Source organism: Pelophylax lessonae, assembly GCF_965119305.1.
Source record: "Pelophylax lessonae genome assembly, chromosome: 1".
Taxonomy (NCBI): Eukaryota; Metazoa; Chordata; class Amphibia; order Anura; family Ranidae; genus Pelophylax; species Pelophylax lessonae.
This window is the reverse complement of record NC_138768.1, coordinates 427,286,983-427,312,220: the sequence shown is the minus strand read 5'-3', so window position 1 is coordinate 427,312,220 and position 25,238 is coordinate 427,286,983. Positions and strand designations below refer to the sequence as shown.

Sequence of the window (25,238 nt, the reverse complement as noted above, 5' to 3'; positions counted from 1 at the left end):
ATTTGGAGTGCTCCAGTTATAGTAATTCTCCCCCTGTGAGTTGTACAAGAGATTTGTGCATTTGCTAATATGGATAAACAAATCAATTTGCATCCAACCAGCTCATTCTAACCAGCAGTTGCTGAGAAGGACTAACTTACCAGTTAACTTCTGGCAAGGCAGAGTGGCAGTTGGCTAACTCCAAAAAGGGAAATATAGCACATCCTTACAAGGCCAATAGCATCATAGTAGCATCATAATGGCATCAAGTCATACCCCCCTCGTTTAAACATTAAAGTGGTTGTAAGGGCAGAATTCCATGATAAAATAACCTTCTGTGTGCAGCAGGCCCCCTTGCCCCCCCCCCCAATACTTACCTGAGCCCCATCTCTATCCAGCGATGTGCATGATTGCTTTGGACACCTGGGACTCTCCCTCCTAAATGGCTGAGACACAGCAGCGATGCCATTGGCTCCCACTGCTGTCAATCAAAGTCAGTTAGCTAATCAGGAGAGTGAGGGGGCGGGGCGGGGCCGAACAACGGCTTTGTCTCTGAATGGACACAGAAAGCTGTGGCACAGCTCAAGTGCCCCATAGCAAGCTGCCCACATCAGGAGTTAGGTGCCAGGAGCACCAAAGAGGGACCCGAGAAGAGGAGGGTCGGGGCTGCTCTGTGCAAAACCAACTGCACAGAGCAAGTAAGTATGACATGTTTGTTTTTTTTAAAGAAAAAAAAATGAGACTTTACAATCGCTTTAACCTGGGAATGGGCAAACATATCATTTATTTTAGGTTTTCCCTGGAAAACCTTAAAAAAAATATATGTTTGCCCGTTCCCAGTTTAATATTAAAAGAACAATGTTCAGTGGCAGAACTACCAGGGTCGCAGCAGTTGCACTTGCGACTGTGCCCTGGAGTACCACCACTGTGGGGGGGGGGCACCGTTCTCTCCCTGCGAGAGGAGGGGGCCCAGCCCCGTCCGCCCGTTCTGTCACTTCAAGGGGAGGGTGGCGGTCACTGCGAGAGGAGGGGGCCTGCCCCTGTCTGTTCTGTCAGTGGCTCAGAGCCTGTACTGACACTCCCTCCTATTTCACACAGATAGGACAGCCGATCTCCTCCTCCTGCCCCTCTCCTGTGTGCATGATCACATTCAGCTGCTGAGCTTTACCTTTCCCACTGTGCACACAGGAGAGGGGCAGGGGGAGAAGGAGCAGATCTGCTGTCTTTTATCTGTGCAAGGTAGGAGGGACTGTCAATGCAGGCTATGAGTCTGAGCTGTATAGGAGATACACTCTCAGCTCAGAGTACTGCTGATGGGCACTGATAGGCAGCATTGATGAGCACTGATAAGTGGCACTGATAGGCAGCATTGATGGGCACTGATAAGTGGCACTGATGAGCACTAAGTGGCACTAATAGGCGGCATTGATGAGCACTGATAAGTGGCACTGATGGGCAGCACTGATGGACAGCATATATAAGCACTAATAGGTGGCACTGATAGGCAGCATTGATGGGCACTGATCGGCATTATTGATGAGCACTGATAGGCAACATTGATGAGCACTGATAGGTAGCATTGATGAGCATTGAAGAGCACTGTTAGGCGGCACTAAAGGTGGTATTGATGAGCACTGTAAATAAAAAAGGAGGGGGCCTAATGCGCTACCAATAGAGTATTTAAAGAAGATCCACAAATAAAATGAGAGTGTGGTTAAAATGTAGTATGTAATGTATAAAAGATGAGAGTAAGTAAACTGGTGTGAAATCCATGACCACGCGATGGTGGTAAAGAATGAAGCTGCCAATACAAGTATTGTCACCACATACGATTCAAAGTGGACTAATTACTCAAATAAATACAGCGCATGAATGAATAGAACTGTGCAAAAATAAAAAATGTGTGCAAATAATGATAATAATATTTGTGCATATTTTTTTTTTTGCACAGTTCTATTCATTCATGCACTGTATTTATTTGAGTAATTAGTCCACTTTATTCAAAATATTTATTGATGAGCACTGATTTTTGGCACTGATAGGCAGCACTGATAGGTGGCACTAATGACCACTGATAGGAGGCATTCATGATTGGTAGCACTGATTGGCAGCACTAATGGGGCTGCACTGATAATCAGGACAATGATGATCAGAGCCCTGATTATCAGTGTAAAAAATGTACTGACAGTCTTGCTGGTTAACAGCTTTCCTTTCCTCACACAGACACAACGTGGGAAGAAAGGAGTGCCGATAACTGAGAAGTCTGTTTACATGTGATCAGCTAATCACATGGAAAAGGGCCACTGTGATTGTCTGAAGAACACAGCAGTCGAAGGGCATGCTGGATGCAAACCCTCAGGAGGCACGTGGGAGGCAGGATTCTTGGGGGATGTCCATGGCTGCCCTCCCAGAACTGGAAGCCCGGAGCTCAGATGGAAGAGGGGGTCAAGGGAGCCCTTCATGGTTTCTTGCACCAGGGCCCTGAAGGTTCTAGTTACGTCTCTGACAATGTTGTTATTTTCCCTTTAAATATCACTTAAATGCTAGCTCTTGTTCCTATCAATCAGTATTCTGCTCATAGGAATTCCTTTTACAGGGTAACAACCCCTACTCATTGCCTAACATAGCTGCCATGACTGTGTTACCCTTGAATGCATACAAATACTGTGGGACTATATACAGCCATTCAATGCACATCAAGCCTGTAGGTTCAGCTGGGACTTGAACTTAAGTGATCTACTACTCACATGTGTGACTTCAAGAATGTTTTACTTTTATTTACACTAAGATTAACTGCAACAAACTACAGTGCAACACAATCATCATACTGATTATGTCAATAATTGGTATAAGGGTTTTCTCCTTAGGTTTCTAATGGTTTCTTAAGCTGTGAACAATGATGAATCATCTCCCACTTGCACTGGCCACCAATTAAAAAACACAGTTTCCACTAACCAAGGGGTCACTTTTAGGTTTGCTACTAACGTAAGGGAACATCTCATGTTTTTTTATTTCAAGAATATTACTGAAAATGATTTTGCCGCATAAAGCAGGGATGATACAAATTAAAAAAAAAAAAGTCTCCCCAGAATGGTACATATGCTAGGTAGGTCATATATTTCTTATATTCAAAAATTTCTACAACTTGCTGATCATTCTAATGTATGTACCACAGATCACACAGATCGGAATCTAAGGCCGGCCGAAGACAGAGAGATTTTCTTTCCTGCAACCACGAGGAATCCCTCCCAACAGAAGTCAAATAAATACAATAAAAGACCATGTTGGGTGGTTTAACCCATCAGTATCCACCCAAAACTACAATCATGGTTTTGGGTGAACTGAGCCTTACAGCTCCTTTTTAATTGAAGTTTTACCTTTTTATTTACATTATTTCTTCAAAATGCTGACTGAAATCTTTTTAGCATGCAATCTATTACAACCACAAAACCTCAAAGGATGGACTTACAGTATATCTAGCAGGATTTCAGATGTACTTGTGAACTGGTCTGATCTACATATAGATTACATTAAAAATACAGTGTTACCCTGGACTTCTAGAAGAGTAAAAATAATGGTGTGAGATAGCAAGGTGTCTTCTCACCTAAACTGTTTTTCCATAGTTTGATGAAACCACAAGAGATGTGTTTGATACAAAACAATTATATTGTACTGATAGGTTTAATAGCACCAGATCAGTTTTTATTGCCAAAATTGGGTTAGATCTAGGATTTTTGTGGTGTTTCCCAGTAGATAGGTAAATAGACACATGTTACCTTTTCGATGCAATTTAATATTTTTTGTTTTCATATGCAGCCAGCAGGTGGAGAATAATGGTGCCCATATACTAGACAAAAAATCGTTTGAAAATATTTTATTTGGACAGTTCGTTCGTTTTTTGGCCAGTTAATGGGCATAAATCGGTAATTGGTTGTGACTTTTTTGAGCCAAAATAACGAAGAACAAGTTTGGAAAATATGATAATTTGAAAGGTTAATGTGTTTCTCATCTGAACTGTTTGCACTAGACATATGTGACAAAATTAATGAAAAACATATTCATTTATGTCCTTTGAACGATGGTGGTTACATGATGGCAAAATGGTTTTCTCTCATGGCTGATTGTTTTTTCGAAAATGAGTTTGAACGATTTTTCGTATAGTGTATGGCCAGCATTAGGCTTTTTTTTTTTTTTTGCCAGGAATAATTTCCCCAATCTGTTGAAAAAAGCCATTTATTTACAGAGATCAATAGCTAAAATTGAAAAACCCAAGGCGATGACTGATCTCACTCTCTCCTTCCTCCATAGAGCTCCATCTGAGGTCAAAGGTGGAATGACTAAAAAAGGTCATTGGTGCACCCTGTATTTTATATTTATAAATAATAGTACTAGTATTATAACAAATATGGATAGATAGATAGATAGATAGATAGATAGATAGATAGATAGATAGATAGATAGATAGATAGATAGATAGATAGATAGATAGATAGATAGATAGATAGATAGATAGATAGATAGATAGATAGATAGATAGATAGATAGATAGATAGATAGATAGATAGATGGATGGATGGATGGGTGGGTGGGTGGATAGATAGATAGATAGATAGATAGATAGATAATGGATAGATAGATAGATAGATAGATAGATAGATAGATAGATAGATAGATAGATAGATAATGGATAGATAGATAGATAGATAGATAGATAGATAGATAGATAGATAGATAGATAGATAGATAGATAGATAGATAGATAGATAGATAGATAGATAGATTAATGGATAGATAGATAGATAGATAGATAGATAGATAGATAGATAGATAGATAGATAGATAGATAGATAGATAGATAGATAGATAGATAGATAGATAGATAGATAGATAGATAGATAGATAGATAGATAGATAGATAGATAGATAGATAGATAGATAGATAGATAGATAGATAGATACATCTCTTATATAGAACTAAAGCCAGATTTTTACTTTCAGCTTCTTGGGGGTGGATTATACACCTCAATGTAGTCCTCAATTTGTTTTACTATGACAACCCTCTCGGTTTCCGTGGGTCTGTTCCAGGATTTCAAATAAATCCCAGGGCCCCCTGGACCCACCCTTAAGTCCCAGCACCAGGTGCTAGAATGCATTTTTTAGCATCAAATGCCTGTAAAAGCCAGTCCAATAGCTTGCTGCCATATTTAGGAAGCAGAACTCTCTATCCCTAATTCCACCTTAGTGATGTATCCTCATGGGTGATGTTCAGTATCAATCAATAATGCAATCAGACTTGTATAAAGTACTCAAAATTACTACTTGAGTAAAAGTACAAGTGCTCGATCAAAAAGTGACTTGAGTAGAAGTGGAAGTGCTCGCAGAAAAAGTTACTTAAGTCGAAGTACTAAAGTATTCAACATTTTTTTTACTTAAGTATTGCAAGTAGTTTTTTCAAAAAATTTGCTACTTAAGTACTAAAAGTAAAAAGTACCAGTAGTTTTGAAAAAAAATTTCTACTCAAGTACTGAAAGTAGAAGTACAAGTACTGTGTTATGTAGTTATTAAAGAAAGAAGTCAAAAGTTTGAACATCATATTGTTTTTTATTATTTCAAATGATTTATTCAAATGATTAACCTGTGTTTGTTAGTAGTTTCTTGATGCACTTTAAGCGCTGTAGCACCATTTATTTGTTTGTTTCATATTTTCTTTTTATTGGAAAGATTTGGTATAGCAGCTTTTATTATACACAGCCTTTATTTTCGTATGCGCTGATTTACAAATGACATTATACACATTTTTTTTAGCTTTATGCAACCTGCCATCTACTGTTCTGGCAGTGTTCATTTTTTTTTAAGTAACGAGTAACTATGCAGCACAAAAAAAAAATATCGGAGAAGAAGTATCGAAATCATCGAAAAAATGTAGTGAAGTAAAAGTAGAAGTAGGAGAAAAAAATTCTACTCTAGGAAAGTACAGATACCGCATTTCGGTACTTAAGTACAGTACTTAAGTAGTTCTACTTCGTTACTATACATCTCTGAATGCAATGCATTACAGTCCTTGTAGGGGTTGCATGTGGAGGGGGATGTGTGTGTCAGGATAGGGGATTGAGTTTAGAAAACAAGTTGTGAATAGTGACTGTACTAAACCATTAGGCAGCACACAGCATTCTAAACTGTGTGTCCTGCACTCACAGGGGTTGATTTACTAAAGGCAAATAGACAGTTGCACTCTGCAAGAGCAGTTGCTCCAGAGCTAAGTAAATGAGCAGAAGCTCTGCTGATTTCTATCATTCAATCATATGCAAGCAAAAATTCAGTTTTACTTCTTGCACGTCAGGGCCGGACTGGCGTACCGGGATAGCGGGAAATTTCCCGGTAGGCTGCCTGCCCTGGGGCCGCTTTGGACTGTGGCCAGCTGCTGCGGTGCCCAGGACCAATCCCGGGCGGCGGGGGGTGGCCGGGTGCACAGAAGAGCGGGACGGTGCTCCGTGATCTGAGACAGAGGGGAGGAGCGTCAAAGTCCTCTTCTCCCTCCTCCCCTCCTTGTGTATGACAGAGGCGTAATTATAGCAGCCTGCAGGGAGCCCGCACAGGTCCTCTGTCAAGTTTGTACATAGATAGCTTGCCTTAGCCGGAGTTGTGGGCGGAGCTGGGGGGCGGTCCTAGGTACGCATACCTGCTTGTCACTTCTTCACACTGTGGATACAGCTAACACGAGGGGGTATAGGCGGGCAGGAGGGGCGACATATAGGAGAACCGATCTCCTCCTGGCTCCTGCAGGGCTTTCAGTGGCTGCAGGGGCGGGATCATTTCTACCATATGCCTCCCCACCGGACCTCCTATCCAGCCTGGCGCTAGCTGTATTCACAATTAGTCATCTGTTCCTAGGACCGCCTCCCAGCTCCGCCCCCCGACTCCGGTTGGCTTCAACTCCCGCTTCTTGTTGTCTCACAGCTGTTCCTGCCAGCTGCCACTGGGTCAGGTAGGAGAAATGCTCCCTGCCCCGAGGACGCTCAAGTAGAGCACAGTACAAACACAATCTCTGCCACAGCAGAGTGTCAGGAAATACACTGCCTGCAAGTATAGCGTTCCAGGTGTCCAACCGACTGTCACTCTGCTCCCCCCGCCCCATACTGCCCCCCTCCCCCCATACTGTCCTCCATTGTCCCCCTCCCATCATGCTGCTCCCCCATACTGTCCCCCTATACTGCTCTATACTGCCCCCCTCCCAGCCACCCCCCTCACCACCACCACCGCAGCCACCCCCCTCACCACCACCGATCCCACCCCCCTCACCACCACCACCACTGATCCCACCCCCCTCACCACCACCGATCCCACCCCCCTCACCACCACCGATCCCACCCCCCTCACCCCCACCACCACCGATCCCACCCCCCTCACCACCACCGATCCCACCCCCCTCACCCCCACCACCACCGATCCCACCCCCCTCACCACCGATCCCACCCCCCTCACCACCACCGATCCCACCCCCCTCACCACCACCGATCCCACCCCCCTCACCCCCACCACCACCGATCCCACCCCCCTCACCACCACCGATCCCACCCCCCTCACCCCCACCACCACCGATCCCACCCCCCTCACCACCACCGATCCCACCCCCCTCACCCCCACCACCGCCGATCCCACCCCCCTCACCACCGATCCCACCCCCCTCACCACCACCGATCCCACCCCCCTCACCACCACCAATCCCACCCCCCTCACCCTCACCACCACCGATCCCACCCCCCTCACCACCACCGATCCCACCCCCCTCACCCCCACCACCACCGATCCCACCCCCCTCACTACCACCGATCCCACCCCCCTCACCACCACCACCACTGATCCCACCCCCTCACCACCACCGATCCCACCCCCTCACCACCACCACCACTGATCCCACCCCCTCACCACCACCAATCCCACCCCCCTCACCACCACCACCGCAGCCACCCCCCTCACCACCACCACCACCACCGATCCCACCCCCTCACCACCGCAGCCACCCCCCTCACCACCACCGATCCCACCCCCCTCACCCCCACCACCACCGATCCCACCCCCCTCACCACCACCGATCCCACCCCCCTCACCCCCACCACCACCGATCCCACCCCCTCACCACCACCACCACCGATCCCACCCCCCTCACCACCACCGATCCCACCCCCCTCACCCCCACCACCACCGATCCCACCCCCCTCACCCCCACCACCACCGATCCCACCCCCCTCACCACCACCGATCCCACCCCCCTCACCACCACCACCACCGATCCCACCCCCCTCACCACCACCGATCCCACCCCCCTCACCCCCACTACCACCGATCCCACCCCCTCACCACCACCACCACCGATCCCACCCCCCTCACCACCACCGATCCCACCCCCCTCACCCCCACCACCACCGATCCCACCCCCCTCACCACCACCGATCCCACCCCCCTCACCACCACCACCACTGATCCCACCCCCTCACCACCACCGATCCCACCCCCCTCACCACCACCACCACCGCAGCCACCCCCCCTCACCACCACCGATCCCACCCCCCTCACCACCGCAACCACCCCCCTCAACACCACCGATCCCACCCCCCTCACCACCACCGATCCCACCCCCCCTCATCACCACCACCGCAGCCACCGATCCTACCCCCCTCACCACCACCGATCCCACCCCCCTCACCACCACCACCACCGATCCCACCCTCCTCACCACCACCGATCCCACCCCCCTCACCCCCACCACCACCGATCCCACCCCCCACCACCACCACCACCGATCCCACCCCCCTCACCACCACCGATCCCACCCCCCTCACCCCCACCACCACCGATCCCACCCCCCTCACCACCACCGATCCCACCCCCCTCACCACCACCACCACCGATCCCACCCCCCTCACCACCACCGATCCCACCCCCCTCACCCCCACCACCACCGATCCCACCCCCTCACCACCACCACCACCGATCCCACCCCCCTCACCACCACCGATCCCACCCCCCTCACCCCCACCACCACCGATCCCACCCCCCTCACCACCACCGATCCCACCCCCCTCACCACCACCACCACTGATCCCACCCCCTCACCACCACCGATCCCACCCCCCTCACCACCACCACCACCGCAGCCACCCCCCCTCACCACCACCGATCCCACCCCCCTCACCACCGCAACCACCCCCCTCAACACCACCGATCCCACCCCCCTCACCACCACCGATCCCACCCCCCCTCATCACCACCACCGCAGCCACCGATCCTACCCCCCTCACCACCACCGATCCCACCCCCCTCACCACCACCACCACCGCAGCCACCCCCCTCACCACCACCGCTGCCAGACTTTGATTGTTTTTTATTCTGGTAATATATCACCATCACAATAAGTGGACTGTTCTTGATAATTGCTCCACTTTTAACTGGAATTTGCTCTTATATACAGTATTTATGTATCTATCTATATACATATATATATATAAAACCCTATGTGATTTCATATCTGTCTTATCTACATATAATACACGCTTAACATGTGCTTTAAAATGCATGGTTTTCCCTTTTATGAACAGGAAAATAATGGCGTTATGCTGTTGGGCCGGTATAATAATGCTATGGGGCTGGTATGAAATTATTTCCAGGGCTGGTTTTTATTCCCAGTCCGGCCCTGTTGCACGTGATTGGGTATTCTTTACGGATTGAATCTTTGCCTCATATACCAAGCTCTGGAGCAACTGCACTTGCAGAGTGCAATTGTACTTTGCAAAGGGCACAGTCTTTTAGCCTTTAGTAAGTCAATACCATTGTGTTCTCCTGGCAGGGGAAGCCGTCCTTGCTAAGAAAACACACACTATAACAGCAGCTAGCAATAATCACATGTAAAATTTGACAGATTGATTGTACCCAGGTTGATCAGTCGATCAAATTTGGTATATGCAGCCTGCCTGTACATGGTTAGAATCCCGGCTGGTTCCTGCTGAACCGGCCAAGATTCAAACCACCTATGGCTTTATTATTATTATTATTATTATTTCAGGTTCTTATATAGCGCTGTCAATTTACATATACATTGCACATTCACATCAGTCCCTGCCCTCAAGAAGCTTACAATCTAAGGTCCCTAACTCACATTCATACATACATAGTAGGGCCAATTTTTTTTATACAGGATCCAATTAACCTACCAGCATGTCTTTGGTTGTTAAACTGGCAGTGTGTCATAGTGGCTTTATTAGAAAGGAGCACATTGAAAAGGGGAATAGTGTACAAGATAGGAGCTTAACTGAAGTCCTAAAGGATTCACCTTTTGTGTCGTTTGTCATCACCTGGCTAAAAAAATGGTTTTGGCTGTTTGGGGGTGTAAAAGGGTATAATCCCAAAATTATATTTATTTACTTTGTGAATTTCTTTTTTATAAGTGGTGTCTCTGCATACACTATACACTCACCGGTCACTTTATTAGGTACAACATGCTAGTACTGGGTTGGACCTCCTTTTGCCTTCAGAACTGCCTTAATTTTTCATGGTATAGATTCATAAAACATTCCTCAGAGATTTTGGTCCATATTGACATGATAGCATCACGCAGTTGCTGTAGATTTGTCGGCTGCACATCCATGATGCAAATCTCACATTCTACCACATCCCAAAGGTGCTCTATTAAATTGAGATCTGGTGACTGTGGAGGCCATTGGAGTACGGTGACCTCATTGTCATGGTAAAGAAACCAGTGGTGAGATGATTTGAGCTTTGTGACATGGTGCATTATCCTGCTGGAAGTAGCTATCAGAAGATGTGTACACTGTAGTTATAAAGGGATGGACATGGTCAGCAACAATACTTAGGTAGGCCGTGGCATTCAAACAATGCTCAATTGGTATTAAGGGGCCCAAAGTGTGCCAAAAAGGTATCCCCAACACCATTACACCACCAGCCTGAACCGTTGACACAAGGCAGGATGGATCCATGCTTTCATGTTGTTTAAGCCAAATTCTCACCCTACCATCTGAATGTTGCAGCTGAAATTGAGACTCATCAGACCAGGCAACGTTTTTCCAATATTCTATTGTCAAATTTGGGTGAGCCTGAGCGAATTTTAGCCTCAGTTTCCTGTTCTTAGCTAACATGAGTGGCACCCAGTGTGGTCTTTTGCTGCTGTAACCCATCTGCTTCAAGGTTCTGTGTGTTGTGCATTCAGAGATGGTATTCTGCATATGGTTGTAACAAGTGGTTATTTGAGTTACTGTTGCCTTTCTATCATCTGGAACCAATCTGCCCATTCTCCTCTGACATCAACAAGGTATTTCCGTCCACACAACTGGCGCTCACTGGATATTTTCTCTTTTCAGGCCATTTTCTGTAAACCCGAGAGATGCTTGGGTGTGCAAATCCCAGTAGATCAGCAGTTTTTGAAATGCTCAGACCAGCCCATCTGGCACCAACAACCATGCCATATTCATAGTCACATAAATCCTCTTTCTCCCCATTCTGATGCTCGATTGGAATTTTAGTCACCTTCACCACATCTAGAGGCCTAAATGCATTGAGTTGCTGCCATGTGATTGGCTAATTAGCAGTTTGTGTTACCAAGCAATTGAACAAGTGTACCTAATAAAGTGGCCGGTGAGGATACTTTTCTACACAGAAAAGATATATAAAACTGGGTGGGTTTGGAAATGACCAAATGAATACAATGTTACATTCACAAGAATAAGTATAATTAAAGCTATATAGGGTTCTGGGCTAAGGTCCATTGTATAAATAGCCTGATGCTGGAAGTTTAGTATTAAAATGCTTAGTTGAAATCTCTTAAATTTCTGAAATCTCTTAAAATAATTATGAAAATGCTTTAAAATAGTCCAGTAACCTATACTCCCATATTTAAGTAATGACTCATCGCTCATCTTATACAGTATCTCACAAAAGTGAGTATACCGCTCACATTTTTTAAATATTTTATTATATTTTATGATAACACTGAAGAAATGACACTTTGATACAATGTAAAGTGTACAGCTTGTATAACAGTGTAAATTTGCTGTTCCCTCAAAATAACTCAACACACAGCCATTAATGTCTAAACCTCTGGCAACAAAAGTAAGTACACTCGTAAGTGAACATGTCCAAATTGGGCCCAAATAGCTATTTTCCCTCCCCGGTGTCATGTGGCTTGTTGGTGTTATAAGGTCTCAGGTGTGAATGGGAAGCAGGTGTGTTAAATTTGGTGTTATCCCTCTCACTCTCTCATACTGGTCACCGGAAGTTCAACATGGCACCTCATGGCAGAGAACTCTCTAAAGGATCTAACAAAAAAAATTGTTGCTCTACATAAAGATGGCCTAGGCTATAAGAAGATTACCAAGACCCTGAAACTGAGCTGCAGCACAGTGGCCAAGACCAGACAGTGGTTTAACAGGACAGGTTCCACTCAGAACAGGCCTCGTCATGGTCGACCAAAGAAGTTGAATGCACGTTCTCAGCGTCATATCCAGAGCTTGTCTTTGGGAAATAGATGTATGAGTGCTGCCAGCATTGCTGCAAAGGTTAAAGGGATGGGGGGTCAGCCTGTCAGTGCTCAGATCATACATCACACACTGCATCAAATTGGTCTGCATGGCTGTCGTCCAAGAAGGAATCCTCTTCTAAAGATGATGCACAAGAAAGTCTGCAAACAGTTTGCTGAAGACAAGCAGACTAAGGACATTGATTACTGGAACCATGTCCTGTAGTCTGATGAGACCAAGATAAACTTATTTGGTTCAGATGGTGTCAAGGGTGTGTGGAGGAAACCAGGCAAAGAGTACAAAGACAAGTGTGTCTTGCCTATAGTCAAACATGGTGGTGGGAGTGTCATGGTCTTGGGATGCATGAGTGCTGCCAACACTGGGGAGCTACAGTTAATTGAGGGAACCATGAATGCCAACATGAACTGTGACATCCTGAAGCAGGGCATGATACCCTCCCTTAAGGGACTGGCCTGTAGGGCAGTATTCAAACATGATAACGACCCAAACACACCTCCAAGACGACCACGGCCTTGCTAAAGAAGCTGAGGGTAAAGGTGATGGACTGGCAAAGCATGAGTCCAGACTTAAACCCCATTGAGCATCTGTGGGGCATCCTCAAACAGAAGGTGGAGGAGCGCAAGGTCTCTAACATCCACCAGCTCTGTGATGTCATCATGGAGGAGTGGAAGAGGACTCTAGTGGCAACCTGCGAAGCTCTGGTGAACTCCATGCCCAAGAGGGTTAAGGCAGTGTCGGAAAATAATGGTGGCCACACAAAATATTGACACTTTGGGCCCAATTTGGACATTTCCACTTAGGGGTGTACTCACTTTTGTTGCCAGTGGTTTAGAAATTAATGGCTGTATGCTGAGTTATTTTGAGGGGACAGCAAATTTACACTGTTATACAAGCTGTACACTCACTACTTTACATTGTAGCAAAGTGTCATTTCTTCAGTGTTGTCACATGAAAAGATATAATAAAATATTTAAAAAAATGTGAGGGGTGTATTCACTTTCGTGAGATACTGTACATCCACAGGCAGAACTTTAATGTAGAAGAAGAGAGGGGCATGTCTGACCATGTCCATTGAGATCTCGGAGGTTCTGGGCAGCGCAGTCAAACTCTTGTGCCTCCTAGATTGTGCAGTCATATTTAGACACATGGTACAACTTCCATCACAGAAGAACTCTGAAAATGGAGGTTGTTTGTAATTTATCTTATTGATTGCCTATCTATTTGTGTTGGTCTAACCTGTGCTCATACAATGCACATTAAAGTATTTACATGTACTGAAGAAGCAGTAATAGGAAAGAGCACTTTAACCACTTGACCTTCGGAAGATTTACTCCCCTTTATGACCAGGCCATTTTTTGCGATATGGCACCGCGTTACTTTAGCATAGGCTTTTAAAGCTGAGAGGGTGTCTATAGACGTCCTCCCGTGATCGCAATGCTCGCGCGATCTGCACTGTGTGATAGTCAAGTCCTTTGGACTCAGCTGATCACAGAACAGGGTAAAGGGCCAATCAAGGTGGCCCTTTACCACGTGATCAGCTGTCAGCCAATGACAGCTGATCATCGCAATAAACAAAAGCCAGTTATCGGCTTTTTTTCCTCCTCACATTCAGCGTGAGGAGAAAACAAGAAAGCCGCTAACCGGCTTCTATTACAGGGACATTGGTACCAATCTGTGCCCACCAGTGCTGCTAATTAGTACCAACCAGTGGCATCTATCAGTGCCCACCAGTGACACCTATCAGTGCTCACCAGTATCACCTATCAGTGCCCACCAGTGACACCTATCAGTGCCCACCAGTGACACCTATCAGTGCTCACCAGTACCACCTATCAGTGCCCACCAGTGCTGCCAAAATGCCCATCAGCGCCTCATCATCAGTGTCACCTATCAGTGCTGCCTATCAATGCCACATATAAGTGCCGCCTACCAGTGTCGCATTTTAGAGCCCATAAGTGCCACCTATCAGTGCCACCTATTAGTGTGGTCTATCAGTGCCCATCACTGCCATCACTGCCACCTCTCAGTGCCCTTCAGTGCCACATATCAGTGCCCATCAGTGTCCACCAGTGCCACAGATCAGTGCAACCTCATCAGTGCCTCCTCATCAGTGCTCATCAGTGCCCACCTGTGCCACCTCATCATTGTCCATCAGTGTCACCTATCAGTGCCCATTAGTGCCTATCAGTGCCCATCAGTGCAGCCTCATCAGCACACAACAGTGAAGGAGAAAAATTACCTGTTTGCAAATCTCTATAACAAATTATGAAAAATGTTTTGCTTTTTTTTTTCAAAATTTTCAGTATTGTTTTGTTTCTTTAGCAAAAAATTAAAAACACAGCAGTAATTAAATACCACCAAAAGACAGCTCTATTTGTGTGAAAAAAATTATAAGAATTTTTTTTGGGTACAGTGTTGCATGACTGTGCAATTATCATTCAAAGTGTGTTAGCACTGAAAGCTGAAATTGGCCTGGGCAGGAAGGGGATATAAGTGCCCAGTAAGTAAGTGGCAATTGCGCGGTCATGCGACACTGCACCCAAATTTATGTCCTTTTTTTCCCCACAAAAAGAGTTTTTTTTTGGTGGTGTTTGATCGCCACCACTTTTTTTTATTTTTTGCGCTATAAACAAAAAAATGCCATCAAATTTGAAAAAAAGATATACATTTTTTTTTTACTTACTGCTATAAAACACATCCAATAAAACAATTTAAAAAAATTAAATTTCTTCATAAATTTAGGCCAATATGTATTCTGTAAAATGTTTTTGGTAAAATCCCTATTAGCGTATATTGATACGTATATGGTTATGGTTTATGCGAATGTTACAATGTCTACAAACTACGAGACATATTTATGTTTTTTTTCTTTTTTATATATTTATTTTTATACTAGTAATAGTGGCGATCAGCGACTTATAGCAGGACTATGATAACAGAAAGTAAAAAATTATGTTTTTTTTAAATTGTCGCTCTTTTCTTGTTTATAGCACAAAAAATAAAAACCGCAGAGGTGATCAAATACCAACAAAAGAAATCTCTATTTGTGGAAAAACAGGGCATCAATTTTATTCGGGTACAGCGTTTACACAACCGCGCAATTGTCCATTAAAATAACGCAGTGCCGTATTGCAAATAAATGGCCTGGTCATGAAGGGGGGTAAACCTTCCGGAGCTGAAGTGGTTTATGCCCATTGTCTGGGCACAGGTGATCTTTAAGTCTGACAGGGATGACTTCAGTGATGTAACTGCAATGAAAGCAGTAGGTGGCAAAAAAAAAAAAAAGGTGTTCAGTATCTACTGAAGTGTTAAAAAGTGTACTCATTTAATAGGGATGTTGGGCAATAATCTATGTTCATTTATCAAAATGAGTCCTTCCTTTTAATTTACTTCCTTTTACGCAATTGAATTCCATTGCTCTTGCCACTACATTGTTAAATATACTATTTTACATAATATTAATCTCTGGGAATTGTTTATTATTATAGAACTTTTTATATAATGTTCATGTAAATTGTTACACAATTTATAAACACACTTTAGGCACAACATTTTTTCACATACCTTATAGGAATGTTATTACGTGTCCAGGTTATTTCTGGCAGAGGATATGAGTCAACCGCACACATGAAAGTGGCAACATCTTCCACTAATCCATCAAGTGTCTCCAGAGGAGTAGTGATGAAAGGAGCTGAATTAGAAACACACACCAATAAATTATCACATACTCAAACAGATATCTGGAAACATCCATTATGAGTTAAACAAAAAGATATAAGTAATTGTCATGCACATTATATATTGATAATCACACTAGCAGATATTCACCTAATAAGGATAAAAACAGTACGCTATAGACTTAAGGCCCGTACACACTTGACCGAAATTGGATGAAATATCCTCCGATTTTTCCCTCTCTTGCTCAGCGTTCATAACCGTTTTTAGTTGACAGTGCATAAATGTTCACGAAATTTCTCGTCCCAATTTTTTTTTTTTTGGGACATTTGTTACTAGACTTCTGGGTCGTCAGCAACTTCAGATCATGCGCGGTCTTTCGTATCCGATTTTTCGCGGACGTACGTCTGGGGACAGACGATAAAAATTTTGGTTTTTATCCCTCCGTTTTTTTTCGTTGAAAATGTCGGCATCGGCTGCTGAAAGTTGTGTACACACTAGCCGAAAATCGTACGATTTTACCTCGGACGGGAATTTTTGGCAGATTTTCTACTAGTGTGTACCCCACTTTAAATACATGAGCCCCATTCACACTTGATCAAAGTGTATATAGGCCATTTTGAAGGGTTTGCATATTTTTTTAATGTTTTTTTTTTTTTCATACAAAGTGCCCAATAGAAGCAGGAATGTTCATTTTTGGCCCAATTAGCTTTTATTATAGGAGCACCTTAAAAAATTAGTGTAACGCAAGTTTTTGTGCATTTTTTGGAAACTCCCGTTGAAGTCAAGGGGGGCCCAAAACACCCTATTCTGTCTCATGTATCTTTTCCAGCTTCAGCATTGAGCTATAGGAGCCTGAGTGCTCAAATTTGAACAGGGACTATTTACAAGCATGGGATTCAGCTTGTTGAGTATTTTGGAATTTCAAGCTACAAAACACTCAGGGGGCTTAAAACAATAGCAGTGTTTTAGATTACTTAACCACTTCAATACTGGGCACTTTCACCCCTTTCCTGCCTAGGCCAATTTTCAGCTTTCAACGCTGTGACATTTTGAAAGACAATTGCGCGGTCATGCAACACTGTACTCAAATGGAATTTTTTATCATTTTTTCCCCACAAATAGAGCTTTTTTTTGGTGGTATTTAATCACCTCTGGGTTTTTTTTATTTTTTACTCAACAAATACGTTTTTCTTCGTTTCTGTTATAAAATTTTGTAAATACGTACATTTTCTCCTTCACTGCCAGGCACTGATGAGCCTGCACTGATGGGCACTGATGAGGCAGCACTGATATGGTGGCACTGACTGCCACTGATGAGGAGGCACTAATATGCAGCACTGATGGGCACTGATAGGCAGCACTGATATGCAGCAATGATGGGGACTGAACGGCAGCACTGATATGCAGCACTGATGGGCACCGATATGCTGCACTGATAGATGGCACTGATGGGTGGCACTGATGGGTACTAATAGATGCCACTGATAGGCATCACTGATGAGGAGGCACTGATTGGCATCCCTGATGGGCACTGTTTGGCACCCCAGGTGGGCACGGATGGTCACCTGGTGGGAACTGCTGATAAGGCTGTACTGAAAATCAATGCACTGATTATAAATGGAATTTAACTACTTTTTTCTCTAGAATTTTCATTTTTGCTGCAGCATGCTCTATATATGCTACAGATGCACCACTTTACAGGCAGACTAAATTTACCCCCCAGGCACTATATTTAAAATAATTTTTCATTTTTATTGTTGCACTTTAAGCCTCATTAAAATCACTGCTCCTGAAAAAAATAATATTTTCAAAATAAAATGTTTGCATTGATACATGTCCCCCAGTGCAGTACCTGGACCCCATACCCCTTTTATGGGTAATTACTTGCATAGAAGATAAAAATAAAATGGGCATTTTTGGTTTTTCCTAGACATAAACTTCAATAGGGTTTGCAATTTGGATTTAAACTTTTCCACCGTTAAGGAGTTCTGCTGGGGGGTGTTTGGCCCATCTCTAATAATTAACCAAAAATGCAAAACATTTAAAATTGATAACAGTAAAAAGGACGAATCTACGTTACTCTTTGAATATCAAATTATGCACAATGATTAATTAGAAAACACAACCTTGTATGATTTTAGATATGATATAATTGGTTACTTGAAATAAATGCATATTCACCATTTTTACCGAACTCAAAAATCATTTACTACGTCTAATAAAACAGCCTATTTTTTTTTTTTTTTTTTAGAAAATCATACCCATGACCTCCTTAGAGTTTGGAGGTGGAAGATTAACTCTATCAATCCTATAGAGTGCATGTTCATGGCAGGGCTACTCCATGGGGCAGGGAGTAATGTAAATTGTTCAGTGAAGGCTGCACATTTTATTGGAAATATATAAATACAATAAATAAAAAAATGTAAAAGGTGAAGCTGTTTGGAGCTTCACATGTTTAGGGGGAACTGATTTGATATGCACTCAGTAGTGAACATGAATAGCAGTGATACCAAGAAACTCTTTGCAACAATTAGCCTAAAACAGACTTGAATTAAAACAAGGTCTAGTTATGTGAAAGCCCTTTACTCCCTTATTACAAAATGCTGAAGGAAATCAGAAAAAGAAAGAACACTGAAAAAATACTCTTCTTACTACCTGAACTCCCTACTTGCCGTGGATAAAGTCACTGGGCTCCGCAGCAGTATATTGTGAAAGTTTAGTATCCCTGTCGTATATGTAGGAATGCATTCTCATGGGATTTGGGATCAGTAGCTTTCCCAGGATTGTGTGAGAAATCCTAGTGACATCACCATCATCTGGACAAGCCCGCTTAAAGTCGGGGAAAAAGGTAAGTATTTTTTTATATTTTTAACAGCTTTTCTTACAGTAAATGTTTTGTAAATAGGTGGGTAGGAGGACTGTCACATCAGCTAACCTTATGTTTTAGTGCAAGGTCCACTTTAAGGCCTATACGCATTACTGACAGACAAATAGGGTTATTTTTCCTCTTTTGGATATAAAAAACATTGAGCTAAATGGGTGACATAATGGACAATTACACAGGCATGCAAAACTGTAAATTAATTTTAAATCATTTTTTTTAGGCTGATTGAGCTTCCTTTTAGTGCTATTTAACCATCACCATACATTTCTTTGGTAAATATAACCCAAATCAGTGTATAGTATTAAGTCTGTAGGAAAGTTATAGAGTCTACAAACTATGGTATGTACTGTATACTTGATAAATTGATCAATCCTGATGTGCTGACTTCCTATCTCATTTCCTGAAGCCCTAAAAATGCCAGGACAGGATAGTACAAATGCCCACCCAAATGACCCCTTTTTGGAAAGTAGACAGTCCAGACAGTAAGAGACATGGTGAGTGTGTTGTAACTTTTTAGAAGATTACATTTATATATATATATATATATATATATATATATATATATATATATATATATATATATATACATATATATATACACATATATAATTTTTTTTTATTTTTTTTTTTGCAAAGTTGTCATTTTAGCATGTTATTTCTCACACACAGGATAGGCATACTTATGATTGCACTCCTAAACACATTCTGCTATGCCTCCTGAGTATAAGAATACCACCTATGTGAGCCTTTTTCACAGCCTAAATGAATAGAGGGGCTCAAAATCCATGACACACTTTTGGGCTGTCAAAGAGCATAAACTGCACATATATTTCACGAGGCCCTGAAGTGCCAGGACAGCAGAAACACCCACAAAATGACCACAATTTGAAGAGCAAACTCCCAAAGAGGAATGGTGAGTCTCTTGAAGACTTAATTGTTTTTTTTAACACAGTTTTTGGAAAATGCAGAAAGAAAATGAAAATTTGTTTTGCACAAAGTTGTCAATTAATAGGGTATTTCTAACACATAAAATAGGCATACTTAGAATTACACCCCAAAGAAAATTCTGCTTTTCCTTCCAAGTGTAGTGATACCAAATTTGCGAGACTTTTTCACAGCTTAGCCATGTATAGAGGGCAAAAATCCAAGAAGCACCTTTAGGCTTACCAGGGGCATAAATTATGCACCTAATTTCCTAACTGCCTATCAGTTTTGGAGGCTCTGGAGCACCAGGACAGTGAAAACACCAACAAAATGTCCACATTTTGGAAAGCAAACACCTCCAATATTTTCTAAGAGAGACAGTGAGTCTTTTAAAGACTGCCTGTTTTGCTACAAGTTTTTGGAAAATTCAGAAAAATAAATAAAAATTTATTTTTTTTACACAAAGTTGTCAATTATGGTGATGTTTCTAATAATCCTCACATACAGCATAGGCATACTTACATTTACACCTTAAAACACATTCTGCTATGACAAACCCACAGGTATGAGACTTTTACACAGCCCAACCACATTGAGAGCCCCAAAATCCAAAGACCACCTTAAGGCTTTCTAGGGTCATAAATTAAGCATTACATTTCTTGACTACCTATCACATTTTTGGAGGCAAACCACCCCCCAAATGTCACCCCCTTTAGCTGCAGAGACAATAACCAATGGTGTACGAATGCTGCAGCTGCAATGCTTTGCTTCATAACTGTGGCAGGAATTCTTCTCCCCGTACACCATCCAATCACATCCCATTTAGGTGAATAGGTGTACCTGTGTGGGCTTTAAGAAGTTTACCTCTTGCAAACTGCCAGCAGTTCATATAATGCGACAGGTCGGCTCTGTCTCGAGAAACGACACACCTGTACGTCACTTTTTGGGACCGTAGCAGGGGCGCAAGTGCGCGCGCCCATTTGCCAAGGGCAAGCCAATTTGCCGGTCTGGCAGTCGCTATTGCTGCTGAGCACCCGCAATCGCTCCCTGTGGAGACAGAACAGTTCTGTCAGTTATGAACACAGGGATCCTGTGTTCCTCCTATTTTGGAACACAGGTCTCTGTGTTCATGCAGCAGGCCCACCCCCACAGTTAGAAAGCACCCCCTAGGGACACATTTAACCCTTTTATTGCCCCTGGTGTTAGCCCCTTCCCTGCCAGTACAGTAACAGTGCATATTTTTAGCACCAATTACTGTAGTAATGTCACTGGTTCCCCTAAAAGTGTCAAAAATGTTAGTTAACTGCCCGATCTGTCCGCCGCAATGTCCGAGACTTGCTAAAAATCTCTGATCGCCGCCATTACTAGTAAAAAAATAAATAAATAAAAATGACATAAATCTTTCCCCTAGTTTGTAGACGTGATAACTTTTGTGCAAACCAATCCATATACACTTAATGGGATTTTTTTTACCAAAAATATGTAGCAGAATACAAATTGGCCTAAAATAATGAAAACATTTTTTTTTTATTTATTTTTTTTATTTTTTATTGGCAATGTTATATAGCAGAAAGTAAAAAATATTGTTTTTTTATTTTTTTTCAGAATTGACGCTCTTCTTTTGTTTACAGCGCAAAAAATAAAAATCGCACAGGTGATTAAATACCACCAAAAGAAAGCTCTATTTGTGGGGAAAAAAGAACATCATTTTTATTAGGGTACAGCGTCACATGACCGTGCAATTGTCAGTTAAAATAATGCAGTGCCGTATTGCAAAAAATGGCCTGTCATTAAGGGGGTAAATCCTTCCGAGCCAGAAGTGGTTAAAGCAGGTGGTGAGGAGGCGATACAAGACCTCCTCACTGCCTGTCATGAGAAGAGAGAACTGAACACGAATAACTCTTCAGCGAGCATCACAAGTGGGAATGAGTCCTTATGGTGACTGGTGTGGCGGTGGGCAAGGACACAGGGTTTGGTGTGGCAGTGATTAGGGATACTGGGACTGGTGTGGTGGTGCTCAGGGACACTAGGATTTGCATAGCAGTGATCAGAGATACTAGGGCCAGTGTGACAGTGATCAGGGACATTGTGACTAGTGTGGCAGTGATAAGGGATAATGTGACTGGTGTGGCAGTGATCAGGGATACTGTGTCTGGTGTGGGCGTGATCAGGGATACTGTGACTAGTGTAGGGGTTATTATGGGCACTGTAATAGGGCAACAGTGATTTGGGACACTGTGACTGGTGTGCCAGTGATTAGTGACACTGACTGGCAGCACTGGTCTGGTGACCTTACACTGCTGTGGCGGAGAGGCAATGGCTGGTGGCACTGACATACGGTGATATCGGAGCAGTCAGTCATTGTTCATGATCAATGTTCACTGCCGCAGCAGTATACCATCATCATAGTGATATTGCACTTGCTATGGTGACAGTAGGTGAAAAAATATTAATAATTGTTATTTTCACAATTTGTTTTACATTTTTTTTTACATTGCTGTCACCAACGCAATGCAATGTCACCCTAGTGACACTGTACTACTCGGGGGAGGGTGATCAGGATTTTTTTTTGTTTTTACACTGTGATTTTTTACACAGTCATGATGTAGGAGGATGTATGGGTATGTCCTCCCAGAATGGTGCGTGTCCTGCCTGGTCGTACATGCACAGTGACTGGTTGGGAAGCAGTTATTGGTTCAGCAATTATCCTTCTAAACTGGATGATCTGGTCTAAATGTAGTTGGATGCTTCCTGATTTTAAGAAAAATTGCTCACAGATTGCTTGTGTACAAAGCAGAATAATAGAACAATGAATGGCAAGAGTGTAGTAGCCGTGATAACAAACTAAAATAAATGTTGGAAAAATGTTTAAAGTCTATTTCTAGCCTAAAGTTTGTTTTCTGTCTTTGTTCCATCATAATCTTTCCATAACTTCTTGTTCCTGAGACAACATTGTCAACTATTATTAACTATAGCCAAAACTAATAAAGATACCTCTCTTAACCACTTAAGCCCCGGAAGACTTTACCCCCTTCCTGACCAGGCCCTATTTTGTGATTCGGCACTGCGTGACTTTAACGGACAATTGCGCGGTCGTACGATGATGTACCTAAACGAATTTGACGTCCTTTTTTTCCCACAAACAGAGCTTTCTTTAGGTGGTATTTGATCACCTGTGCGATTTTTTGATCATGAGCTATAAACAAAAAAAGAACGCCAATTTAGCAAAAATTACAATATTTTTCAAATTTTTTTATATGAAATTCCCCCAAAAAAATTTAAAAATCAAAATTTTTTAACATTTTAGGCCAATTTGTTTTCTGCTGCATATGTTTGGTAAAAAAAATCGCAATAAGCGTTTGTTGATTGGTTTGCGCAAAAGTTATTGCGTTTACTAACTAAGGGAAAGATTTTTGTCATTTTTATTGTTTTTTTTTAACGAGTAATGGCGTCAATCTGCGATTTTTTTTGCGGGACTGCGACATTGCGGCGGACAGATCGGACCCTTGACTGACATTTTTGACACTTTTGGGGTTACCAGTGACATTACTACAGTAATCAGTGCTATACATATGCACTGTTACTGTAAAAATGACACTGGCAGGGAAGGGGTTAACTTTATTGGAGAAGGAGGGGTTAAGTGTGTCCCTAGGGGCGTGATTCTAACTGTGAAGGGATGTGGCTTGTTGTGTAACTACAGAGACATATGATCCTACATAGCAGGACCGTATGATCTCTGCACTTACACAAGGGAGAATGACAAGCGGCTTTGTTTACATTAGCTGCCTGCCTTTCTCCCTCTGTAACGGACGATCGCGAGTGACCGGCGGACATTGGGTCACACACGCGGGGATCACAGTGAGCGAGCAGGGGCGGGAGCGAGCCTCCGGAGGCGCGCGCTTGCCCCCTATTGGCTCGCAGGCGAGTGACGTACCAATACGTCACTTTGCCTGCACGGGGCTGACCGCCGCAGTATATGTACTCGCGGCGGTCGGCAAGCGGTAACAAAATGAATTGCCAAAGTTAGTTAAAACACTTTAGACATTTTTAGAAAGTGTAGAAGGGTTAAAATTGTTGCTAGATTTTTATTGTTTAGTGTGTCCCCACTGTAATGGTCGTGTGTTCTAGGCATGCAGAAAGCTTAATGCAGCGGCCATGTTGTTCAGATCTCAGTTCCCCAAATGCCATCTTTTGAGAGACATAGCTGAAGTGACCTTTCCTCCCCAGTCCCTCCAGTTAAACAGTCAACAACTCTTAGCTGCAGACCAGTTTGTTCTTATCAGTTTCTTGAGAGGACACATGTAGGCCCTCTCATGCCTATTAGCTGAATCCGCACATATTTTCTATTTTCAACCCTTTTGTTTTGCTCTTGCATTCTTGACTCTTTGTTTTCTTTGTAATATAACTTTTTATATTAAAAATTTTATTTGCACTGTTTTTACCCTTACCCTTAAACAATAGTGTTGATGTCAGGTAAAAGGGTTAATTGCGTAGTTAACTAAATCCAGTGACAATCGCTCTCAGTCTGTTGGCACTTAGATTGTGGTCCTGCAAGCTGGAAAATCTTTGAGCTGGGTAAGGCTGAGAGTGTCATTGTTGTGAATTAGTGACAACGCAATGTGAGGTTGACCAGCGTTTGTCACAAAGTGGGTCTGACCCATGTTTATCACACGCACTGGTGATATTTTCCATACTTCTTATCCAAGTGACTGCCGTCAGTGGATTTTTTCTTGTCACAGAGGATGTGTCTTTTTACTCATTAAAATAAAAACCATGTCGATCACTTTAGAAGGGCCTATTTATACCAGTGAGCAAGGCCGAATGGCGGCTGCTGGTGCACACTACGAAATAACAGTGCCTGCAACTTTTTTCCACTGGGGAAGGATCTTCTATCTTTTTTATGGGATAGTAGACATGATTTCCTAAACTATAAATAAACTTAAACTAAAAATGATGACACCACACTCCTTTTAGACCCCGTTCACATTAGGTCGCTCTGACTTAGAGGGCGACCTGTGAAGTCGGGTGCAGCGTGACTTCGGCGTGACTTGCACGGACTTCACATAATGGAAGTCAATGCAAGTCGCCTCCAGGTCGCCCCCAAGTAGTACAGGACCCTTTTTCTAAGTCGGAGCGACTTGTGTCGCTCCTATTAGAACGGCTCCTGTACTACACAGTGGGAGCGATGGTGCACGACTTGTCAGGCTGACCAAGTCGCCTGACAA

General features: G+C 43.2%; 1 protein-coding gene across 1 annotated transcript in view; it reads right to left on the bottom strand.

Annotated features, from left to right (window-relative positions):
- MUSK (muscle associated receptor tyrosine kinase) overlaps positions 1–25,238 on the bottom strand; it is a 245,538-nt gene that overhangs the window by 175,718 nt on the left and 44,582 nt on the right. The window contains 1 exon segment of the mRNA XM_082255087.1: positions 16,092–16,218. Within this exon segment, the coding sequence (XP_082111213.1) occupies positions 16,092–16,218 (127 nt within the window).